Genomic DNA, 11,720 nt, shown 5'->3' with positions numbered 1-11,720 from the left:
TAGAAGCAGAAGCAAGCAGATCTCTGTGAGTTTAAGATCAGCCTGGTCTACAGAGTGAGTTCTAGGACAGACTCCAAAGCTACAGAGAAACCCTGTTTGGAAAAAAAACAAAACAGGAAGGAAGGAAGGAAGGAAGGAAGGAAGGAAGGAAGGAAGGAAGGAAGGAAGGAAGGAAGGAAGGAAAAACATGAAGTTGTAGGTCTCAGTGGATAAGAGAAAAGAATATGATCAAAATATAGTATAGAAAATCCTCAAAAAATAAATAAAATTTTAAAAATGGAAAATAACATTTGGCATTGTTACTGAATTAAGAATAACTGAACTATACAGAAACAAAGCAAACTAAAATGGGCAGGACTCTCAGAATTCAAGGCGAAACAGTTAACAGATAAAATTTTCCAAATACTAGAGTTTTGGCATATATGAGCAAATTGATTTCTGATCCCTGGAAACTCTTTTTAAAGTGAATACTACAGGCTCACAGTCATCTATAGTTCTTACAGCCATCCAGCAGGGAGGAAATCTGACCGCCCAGAGCTCCGACAGCCATCCAGCAGGGGAGATGCCTGCAGCTTAGTCTGACTTCTCCCTGTCCTGTAACCACAGTGTGTGACGCCTCCAGCCATACGGTCTTTCCTAGTTCAGTTCTGACGATCCACAGTACAGACAACAGCCTTACCGTTTCAGTGGTTTTGGGGACCTCCATGGGGACCACTCATGGGGTGGAACCCAGCACTTCCACTGGGGCTACCCCCTAACAGCCCTATTGCTCTTGGAAGTGCCTTTTCAGCTCATGCTTCTTTCAAAGTCTTTTGGTATTCTTACTGTTCTTCCACAATGTTTTTCCAAATCTGTAAAATGATCACTAGTATTCTAGTGTAATATTTCATATTACACATTATGTAATTTGAAAACCTTTCTATACTCATTCCAAGCAAGTATTAGTTAATCTTGGAATTTAAAAATTAAGGAGATTTTTTTTTCAGTTCTCAAGGTTTACTGTAAGAAGGAAAGATCCCATCACTTGAACCAATTGTCTTATCAAAAAGGCAATGCTGACTGCAGCAGTGTGGATGGAAATCCTCCCTCATCTGGCTTTCCCTGACCCCCTGTCATCTTCTATGAGACATCTGGCCTCTTCATCCTAGGGTGCTGACACTGCTATAGGTCGACTGTACATCTCCCACCCCCAAGAGTACCAAATGAAGCCTGATCCACGCTGATTTCCATGGAACAGGGCCAAAGGCATTCATTCATTGACCTGGCATTCCCGCATCTTGAACTGGCTCTCTGGGTGAGGGTGACAAACTCCAAGACGGAGCTGAGGCCCCACCTCTCCACCAGTGATACCTGACTGGCCAAAGGGCTGTGAACGGAGTGAAGAGTCGCCACACTAGTGTACTTTCTTGCAAGGAATAAATATAAACATATTCACTAGGAAACATCATTGCCTACTCCCAGGACAAGCTTAATCATTTCCACTCATGCTGTTCTGCCCCTGTATCCATCTATTGCTGACCATTGCCTCTGGTACTTTGGGAAGCTGGCATTAACTAAAGTATACGTAGCTCCAGTAGCCACTGAAACACAAGCATTTTGCACATTAATCGGGAGCCAACAAATCTCCAGTTCAATGTGGAGCCTGCGATCACCATTTGCCAGTTACCTTGGTACACTATCAAAGGGGAATTTCCTTCCTCCACACCTGGGAGTTGACGAGGGCACCTGGTGCCTCTCTGCATTTTACTCTGTTCCCACTGGGGGCTTTGCCATCCAGTCTTTAAAGCCTTCCACAGACTCATAAGCACAGTATATGGATCTCCAGCAACCCTGTCTCCCAGAGGGAACTCTGCTTGACACGGATCGTGCCACCTTTGCTTTCAAGTAACGTGGACAGGTCCAGTCATCCTTTTTCTTCACCTGAGTGTTGTGGACCTTTCTGATTCTAACTCACCTGCTGGTGTAAGTCATTCAAATCTGCCAGAGCCCTCCTTCCTCGTAAAGATTGCATCCCACTGTGGAGCTCAGCAAGGCTGGTAAAGACCCAGTTCAGTATATGACGTCCATTCCTATTCAGCTTTGTGGAATGGGCATCAAATACTGCCTCTCAGAGCCACACATTTCCCTCAGTCATGCCTACCTAGCCTCTGCTGTCTTCTGGCTTCTGATAAATGGACACCAGAGCCGGCAATAACTGGCTTGTAAGTGTCAGTCCATCAGGAACCTGCTTCCCTCTGATTTCCTCAGATCCCTCAGCCCTGGTCCTAAAGGAGGAATGAGTAGTTCTATTACTCGGTTTCTCTGCTTCTACTGCACACAGACTTGCCCACCCTGTGCCCCTTGGCCTCTAAAGCTAAGCAGTGAGGCACTCTTCTCCTTACCTAGAAGTCTTTCCTGTTGACACCGCTCAGATACTATCCCCTGCTTGTCAGAGTTTCCTACACTGTGCCCTTTTGGTTCCTATCTGCCTGCTGAACTCTGGGTTTTCCTTTGAGTCGAAACTCAGACCCAAGGGCTTTCTTCCGCCACTCACTCCTCTCTTCTCGCTCGCTAACCTTCTCCTGGGTTCTAAGACTTTGGCCCCCAGGAAGGGCTGTATGACAGATTCTCCCACAGAATCCTCCCCACTGTGAGAAATACCAAGTTAACACCTACACCTCATTCCTATATTTCATTTTTTCTACCACATCAGAGGCTAGTGTTGAGGTTTGCATCTGCATGCCTTTTTCCTGTGGGAGTTCCTTCCTTACATGGGTAAGTTCATTTTGGTTGAACAGATGAACCTCGGTTACAAGCACAGACCATCCAAGCGATGACATACCCCCCTTACCATCATACCCATGTCATTTCCAAGGATTCTAATATATTACCTTATCCATTAGCCAGTTGGAGAGCATCTCCTTACTTACATCATAGACTTCAGTCATCCAAGAAGAATGTGACCACCTTTCACTTAGAGAAAGATGATCACCCTGGGATATCTTGCAAAGATGCTGAACTCTCAGATGGCTCCATCCTGGTTGCATGTCTTATCACCCATAACAGAAAACATGCAACTGATACTATAGAAAGGAAGCCCAGTATCTCATACTACACAGGAAAGACAGCCATGTCAGGATTGCATACAAAGGATTCTCTACCCTCACATGGATCAACATCAGTAGCATGTCTTATTACCCATTACAAGTGGCATGTAGCTTCACCTTTCCAAATCATATTTGCTTGGTGGTCCCTGTGCGGATGTGAGTATTTGGTTCTGTTCTGGAGAGACACAGCAAATATCTGCTTATCACAGATAGAGCACAGACAATAGATCAAAGAACTGGCGAGCCAATGAGTTTATTGGGGTTTCTTATGAGAGCATGCAAAACTCATATATCACCAAACAACCCAACCCAGCATTGATGATAACACATAAAAGCTACATCCCTGGGTTCCCTTCCCAACTTGCAGGTGGCTCCATGGAAGAGGCTTCTCTTCCCCAGCAGCTGGTTACAACTTCTGAAAGTCAGGGTGGGACATTAAAAAATCTTTAACTTTCTCAACTTCCCGAGTCTTATAAATTCCATGAGCTTCCTGTCTTCCAGCCCTCCCTCTTCCTTCCAGGCAGGAAGGTTTCAATTCAGAGGAAATGAGCAATTTTATAGGTCTCTCCTTTAATTCTAAAAATTTAGAGTTAGAAGGGCCCCTGCATGGTTATGGGGCGTTGCTTTTATTAAACGGATGGGGAAGGCATCATACATGTCACACAGTAAAGGTACAAGGCTCTTTTCAGATTTTAGTGTGTAATGTTTTCAGTCTTTAATTTTAAATCTGAAATATTTTCCATTATTCCCTTACACATGAATTCTCTTCTCTCTCTGTGCTCTCTCTCTCTCTCTGTGCTCTCCCCCTCCCCGTGTGTGTGTGTGTGTGTGTGTGTGTGTGTGTGTGTGTGTGTGTGTGTGGAGAGAGAGAGGTTAACTTTTGTTCTTGCTGTGCAGAATTTTGCCTGTAGAAAGAGCACTTACCTTTTCATTTTGGCTTCATTGCAGAAAGCCAACGTTCAGCTTGAACAAAGGAAAGAGTGTTTGACCACACCCCTGTTCTTCGATCTTCACATGGAACCTGAAGGCACTGCTGCTTCATCTGTACTTAAGACAGGAGCAGAGATCAGAGAAGATAAGTCATGTGGCACTAAGAAGTCAAAAACGTAGCTATCATAATTCTGCTGAACATTTTAAAGCGCTCTGTTTGCCTCAGACTATCTGATACTGTGAGAAACTAAAACGTGCCCAGCGTAGTGGCTACCACCTCCCATCTCAGCTCTAGGGAGGCAGTGATTCGTTCCGAAGAGCTCTGATCTCTGCTCCTGAACAAAGTCCTCTCTTCCTATTTATTGAACAGCACAGTATGTATTGGAAAGGGATGAGGAACTTTTGCCTTAACAGTTTTATACAGCAGCAGCCTCATTAAGGATGATACTGTGTTTCTGACTCTTTGGGCTCAGTAGCACACAAGGACACGAGCAGATATCCTCACTCACCACCAGTCTGTACCCACGTGTTGCTTTCAGCACTTGTGGAAGTTGAAGCATTGCTTTCAATATTCTGTTGCTTCAGCAAATGGTCTTAGGTCTAGCCACCAAATCTTATACACACACCTTGCTTGGAGTCAGGGCCATGAATGGGCGATGAAAGAGAAACAGGGACCATGATACTCTGTGGAGCCAAAGCATAGTAAGTCTGATTGTAATGTTTTTGTTTTTGCTTTTTTTAGGTCAATTTATTTCCAACAGGTTGAGTATAGCATATGTAAACAGAAAAAATGCATTGTTATAAATGGCCTCAAAACATACATTAACTTGGTTACAGTTTGATCTGTAAGGCAAGCTTCAAACCGCATTTCTTAACAAAACCATCCCCACAGTAGCATATGAGGGGTTGATGGTCTAATTTTCAGTCTGAAGTTGAAGGCCTGAGAAACTGGGGGAAGGTGGGAGTATTTGGAGTCTTGGAACCCAAGGGTCAAGGGACCTAGAACTTTGGTACCCAAGAACAGCCAGAGATGAGTGCATCATTTGTGGAGGAGGGAGAGTTGATTTGTTTTATTTATAATCCCAGAGGATTGAATGGCACTTGCCTATACTGTGAGTCCACCAACTCTTGTATCTATCTAGTCTAGAAACACCCTCACAGACATACCCACAGAGAGAATTATCTGCCAGTTCTTTAGGTAATCCTGGATTCAGTCAAAGTGGCACCTAGAAACTTTAGCCACCATACTGTTAACCAGAGTTGTTAGGGTCAAAACTCAGGTGCCCCTAACCCTAACAAGCTAGGCTCAGCCACTCATCCTCAGTACACCATAAAGAAATGACAACAGGAGGCAGAGAAAGCAGGGTTGTTCACTGTGGCCACATTAAATAAATTGGGAAACAAATAGGTCCAGGGGCATGTAGTCCCCCCCACACACACACATATGTAGTACACACACACACACACACACACACACACACTTTCAGAGTCCTGACATGGAATTTAAGTTTAAATAGAGGTCAAGGGGCTTGCCTAGCTAAGCACTGTGGTCCTGCCCATCCTCACTGCTTCCCCCCCAGTGTGCTCTGAGCCGTGACAACTGTAGGCACTGTACTAGGTCTCTTTCTAAGAAACCAGCTCCTCTGGCTGGTGCGAGGCTTCAGTCCTCTCCTTTGCTGAGCACGGGACTTTGTGAGACATTTCAGTCTTTCAAAGTTCACCATTTCAAAGAGTCTGGTACAAGTTTCCCTCCTTAGAACGTCTGTGCTCCTCTTGGGACAGTTGCAATACCTAGAATAAAGAGCTCGAAGCGAAATTCTCCACATAATACACAGGTGCTGTCATCCTATCTGATGTATGAGCTGTCCCTGAGTCCATATGTCCCCACTTTCCGTTCAAATCTGTCCCCCAAATCTCATGGAACCAAGTTCTGATGTGTGTCCTGGTCAGCTTGTGAATACTGGCACCCCGTGTGCCCTCATTCCTGCCCTAGAAGTAGGTTTGTCCCGTCCCCTCTACTTGGAATTCCCTCTCCAGTCAGTCTCAGTTTTCTGCCTCCAATCTGTAAAATGGACATGTTTCTCCAAATTAGAAGTTTATATCTGTTTTGTAAATTTTCTGACCATTTTCCTTCAGAGTAAATTTTATTTCCTCCAGGCACGTATCTTTCAAATGTACTCCTGAACACAGAAGTGACTTTAAAGAATCAGATTCATCTGCTCTTGCAACAGATGCAAACTATGAAGAAAGTAAGTCAATGAGGAATGCTGTGTGTAATATACTCATTTCTCCTTACAGTTGCTACTGGGTGCGATTAAGTAGTAACTTATTAATTACTTTATCCTCCTCCATCTACTGTATAATCACAAGCGTGCGCACATACACCACACACACACATACACACACACATTTAGATGTAATCTATGTAATCTCACCTTCTCGCCCGGACTGGACTTGAACTCCTGGACTCAAGAAATCCCTCTGGCTCATCTTTTCAGGTAACTGAGACTCCAGGCATACACCATCATACCTGGTTCACAAATACATCTTTATAAATATATTTTTATGTTTATATGGTTGTTTCATTTATTTTTCTGGGGAGACAGGAAGAAATAGCCATGACACCAGACAGATAGGGTACCAACAGACCAAGAAAAAATCATTTCATTTAAGTCGAGTCTGATAAATCAAAAATCCATTCAGATTATTTCCATGAGTATACATGGGTGAGGGGTTGTTTACAGGAACATGGATGGCTCTTGCCAGGATGCCACCAGGAAGTCCCTCTTCCTGCAGCTACTTAAGAACCCTAACCCCCAGTCAACCTTCCCACCTTCTGTATTTGCTGGTATCCCTTCTTCCCAGGCCGTGTGCACAGGATCAAAAGTATTGCATCTAGGAGCAGGAGTGGGGGAAATGGAGACTGAAATCTCACCCGAGAGCCTAGTGACCTTCGCCTCCCCTAAGTAGGAAAGTTTTAGCTCTGACTGTATTGTCCTCATTTCCTTACACACAGAAGGCCAAGTCATCCTGCATGTCAACACAGCTCTTGCTGAGTCATGATGCCCAACGGTCAAGTCATGCCTAGAGGAAATAGTTCTACTATGGGACTATTTGTCTTTCTTCTAGAAAGAAATGCCAACTTCTCTTTCAACTCAACCCTAAGACTTTCCTTGCAGCTAAAAAATAAAAGTCAAGTATGAATAGCTTGTTTAGTAGAAGCACACTTACAGGATTAGAAGTTTTAGGGACCTGGGGTTCCAGACCAAGTATTCTATACATTTTCTGAGGGCTTCAATGGTGCCTGTTACTTTTGCTTTCCTCTGTCATTGTCACCTTGGTGGAGTACACTGTCATCACCCTCCTGGACGGAGGCTTCTTGGCTCCACTCTGCCCCACGATGTCTTCTGTCTGTGTAGTGCTCTATAAATTCTCTAAATGTGTGTTTACATGCCACGCATGGTCTTTACTCTCTCCATTCCTTTTAAACATCAGCCCACTCCAGGCAGGATCCCTCCCTTGCTACTCAGCTTAAAGGGCACTGACCAGAATTACCAGTGGCCCCAGTGTTGCCAAGTCCAAACAACAGCTTTCACTTCTGTTTTCTTCGACTTCTCCAGACTTACTTGCTCATCCCCTCCTTCTCACAATTTTCAGCTTTAAGCTTTTGAGACTGTTGAGACCAAACTCAACTGTCACTCAAAAGAAATTTTAAAAAAAAATAGTTTATTTTTAACCCAAAACGAGTATCCATGGCCTAAGAACATGGACTCCGATCACCCCTAATAACGTGTTTCAATGTGGTAATGTATGCTTGAAGTTATCATAGTTAAGGCACAAAGGAAAGTCATAAGCCAAGGTATTTTCCAACTGTACCAGTGGGAACATTGAGGTTACAGACAAGTGGTGGAATCTCAGCTAGAGGTTTCCCATGATTTCTGATAACTTTCTTACCTCTGGGGATGGTGGAATCTCATGGTTGACTAAGTCAATACATTCGGGAAAGATTTACCTGAGAGTCACCAGGATGTTTGGTCATCATACACAGATGTAGGAAATGAATAGCTATTGAAAATCTAATCAGAATGTTATAGCAATCAAAAAGCAGACTCTCGATTGCTCATTTTATTGCAGAGAGCCAGCAATCTCAGAAACCACAGGAAATCTGCCTGGAGCAAGCTCCTGCTAGTATATTGTCTAGGAAGCCTGTACGAGGCGATTAATCATTTCAAAGTTTTGTCTTGAACTCCAGCTCGAGAAGCCTGCCTTGTCCGAGAGATTCACAATGCTGTTGCTTCTCTCCTTATCTCTCCCTGAACATTCTCCTCGTTACCAGCTCTCTCTGTGTCGTGAGGAGCTCGTGGACACCTCCAGCTCCCAAGCCCTGCGTTTTTCCTGAGTCACCATCCAGACTCTATCTACGTTAAAGGTTAACTCAGAGCAAACAAAGCATTAGCAGTGTGCATGGCTGAGCTGCTTTTCATGCAAAGGCTGTGAAGTTTAAGCATGCTTTCATACTGCAGAATAGGAAGCTCCCCTATCCGTCTCCTATTCTTTCCTACTGTTAATAATAACTCGTATCGGCTTCACATGAAGTTTGGCTTCTGCAGCTGGGCATATCGTTACTAGTTGAGCGTCTTACCAGCAAGGGAGGCTGTGTAAGTCAGAGCACCTTTCCGACAGCAGACAGATGCTCAGGGGAGTACTAGCAAAGGGAAAAGCAGGAAGGCTGCCCAGAGGCCAGGAAGGCTTGGGAGCCAGGAGGCACGAAAGGTGACACTGGAGTCCTCGTCTATTCTTTGTCAGAGACGGTGTCATCAGCTGCTTTAGCTTTATGTCCAGCCAACTAAGCTTTATCTGTCGGGTTAAAAACAGCAGCACCCTTCTGCATTCTTTATGGCACCTCTCAGTACTAAATGATCTACAGTAGCCCATTTTTTAGTGCTGCTTCCCCAACTTGACCTGATTCCTGTCTAATAGCCCCAACAGCTTTTACCATAGACTAAGATGCTCAGCTTCTGTGTAAGAGTCCTGAAGTGGCCTCTCAAGTGTTCACGAGTATATGCATGGTCAGAAATGAGTGATCCGCTGGTGTGCTTTACACTCAGAAGTTTAGTGTGTGGGAAGTGGCCCTCTTTTTCTTGCCCCAGGAGTTAGTTACTTTTGCTGTTGCTGTGATAACATATTCTGACAAAAAAAAAATGGCTTGAGAAGTTCCTGGGTTACAGCCCACCATGCGGAGAAGCTTAGGATGTCTAGTGTAGCATCAGTGGACAGGAGCAGAGAGACGGATGCAAACTCAGTTCCCTTTTCCCCATGGATGTAGCTCGGGATCTCAGATCAGGGAATGGGTGGGTCTTCTCACCTCAGTCAACCTCACGTAGATAATTCTACACAAGCATGTTCATAGACTTGTCTCTGGTGTAAGTCTGGATCCTGTCAAGTTGACAGCCGGTGTCAATCATCACACCCATAAGTCTGGTGTGCCTTCTGGGACAGCCTGTGAGCCTTCCTAGCCCCTGATGCTTGCTGTTCATGAGCAGAGTTCATTTCAGATCTCCTGTCCATTTGGATGTCTGTGAGTCTCGGATGTAGCCTTTACCTTGCATTGTGTAGCCGAGGCTTAACTCCAGCAAACTGAACCACCTTCCATGGGCCAGTCCACATCTCAGTCTCCCAGAGAGCCCATGTTTCTGATTTTCAACAGAACCTTGTCACCAACAGCAGAATCTCTAGCACATGCATTCATTCTAGATACGTTTGCAAACATGATTCTGGATTTTCCATCCCCACCCTCTTTCCTAGTCACCCAGTGTGAGCATGGTCTGGAGCGGATGTCCATAAACAATGTCATGAGGGCTCAAGCCAAGGGAACCTTAGGGAAGCTGCTCTTAGCTTCTCAGTGCAGGTGTGTCATGGCACAATTTCAACATTGTCCTTTCCAAAGCATGATTCATCCTTTCTACCTCATCTGAGATTCGGGGCCACTGGGATATAGGTACCATCCATTTGATTCATGTTTGTTTGCCTTTTGTGTTAGCTCAAAAATAAAGGTAGGACAGTTATCATTATGTTATAAAATAGTCCAAAATAGAGGGTAACCTCTCTCAGTCAGGCTTTAATAACTTCTGTTGCTTTGTCAGTCTATGTGGGAAACACTTCAATCTACCTTGAAAAGGTAGCAACACAGATTAGCATGTATTTGAACTCTCTTACTTTGGTATTTGAATAAAGTTGACTTGTCAGTCCTGGGATAGATCTTGACCTTGGCTGTATAAAATCTGTTTTGTTGAGGTTAGTCTTTGTGTTATTGTTATTCCTTAAGATAAGATATATATCTAGCTAATGTTATGTTCTCCATATGACTTCAGATAATCCCAGCCCTCTAATCCACAGCTTATTGTAGCAACTTTTCAAAAACTAATTCATGCAGTTGTTTAACCATTGCCCCCCCCCCCCCGGAGGCCAGGAGGAATGCCATTCTTTTCTCGTTTCTTGTCCAGTTGTGTTTTCCAGGTTCAGTAAACCTCCAGTGTTCTGGTTAGTCTTGACCCAGTCATCTGAGAGACACCTCAATAGGGAAATTGCTTAGATAAGATTGGCTTTTTGTGGGTATGTCCATATTGGCTTGATTACTGATTGATGCAGAAGAGTCCAGCCCACTGTGGGCAGCACCATTCCTTAAGCAGATACTGTAATGGATGAAAAAAAAAAAAGCTAGGTAAGTAGAAACCTGAGAGCAAGTCGGAGAGCAAGCCAGCAAGAAGAATTCTCGCATGTTTTGCTTGAATCACTGCCCTGACTTTTTCAACAATGGATGGTGGCCTGGAAGTATACACCAGATAAATCCTTGCCTCCTCAAGTGGCATTTTGTTCTGAGTGTTTTATCCCAGCAACAGAAATCAAGCCAGGACAAGCAGCCTACAGCCTTTTCTATGTCAGAAGCAGAATGTTAAGGCTCAAATCCAGACCAGTTAATCCTGGGAACTGAGTGTCAGAGTGCAATGAGCTGTAGAAGCTTGCTAGCCCACATGGCCTGCCAGACAATTTCCACCTCAACGTGGTTCTCAACCTGTGGGTCACAACCCCTATGGGCTTGAATGACCCTTTCACAGAGGTCACCTAAAACCATCTGAAAAAATAGACATTTGCATGACGATTCATAACAGCGGTAAAATTATAGTCATGAAGTAGCAATGTGGGGACACCACCACATGAGGTATTGAAGGGTCACAGTATTAGGAAGGTTGAGAACTACCTCTCCAGAGGAGCCTGTAGGTGGAACTGCTGGCCTTCTAGGAAAAAATAACTTATCTATGCCAGCTACTTAATGATCCTTCCCCCAAAGAGGACTATGTAAGTCGAAACTGTGTTTCTTAACCAAAATACGGTGGCATGTGCTTGTAATCCCAGTGCTTGAGAGGTAGGTACTGTAGGATTGAGAATTCAAGGCCAGCCTTTGCTGCAGAGCCAAGATCGGAGTACGTAAGACCCAGTTTAAGAGAACACACACTACCACCACCACCGCCGCTGCCGCCACCGCCACCGCCGCCACCGCCGCCGCCACCGCCACCAGCATCAGAATCGAGCCCTGTCTCTTGTACATTCCAGAGATATCAGAAACCACAGGTGATGAGGATTGCTCGCCATCCTGGTTTTTTTTTGGGGGGGGGGGCTTTTGTGATCAGATGATCTATTACTAAC

The 11,720-nt window shown here is 44.5% G+C and overlaps 1 protein-coding gene across 1 annotated transcript in view; it reads left to right on the top strand.

Moving 5' to 3' along the window:
• Positions 1-11,720, top strand: part of C10H1orf141 (chromosome 10 C1orf141 homolog) — a 44,981-nt gene that overhangs the window by 5,944 nt on the left and 27,317 nt on the right. Inside the window, exons 3-4 of the mRNA XM_013348491.2 lie at positions 4,035-4,192; positions 6,174-6,265. Coding sequence (XP_013203945.1) covers positions 4,035-4,192; positions 6,174-6,265 — 250 coding nt within the window. The remainder of the gene's footprint in view (positions 1-4,034; positions 4,193-6,173; positions 6,266-11,720) is intronic.

This window comes from Microtus ochrogaster, chromosome 10 (genome assembly GCF_000317375.1).
Source record: "Microtus ochrogaster isolate Prairie Vole_2 chromosome 10, MicOch1.0, whole genome shotgun sequence".
In the NCBI taxonomy this organism is placed as follows: Eukaryota; Metazoa; Chordata; class Mammalia; order Rodentia; family Cricetidae; genus Microtus; species Microtus ochrogaster.
This window is presented reverse-complemented; position numbering and strand designations above follow the sequence as displayed.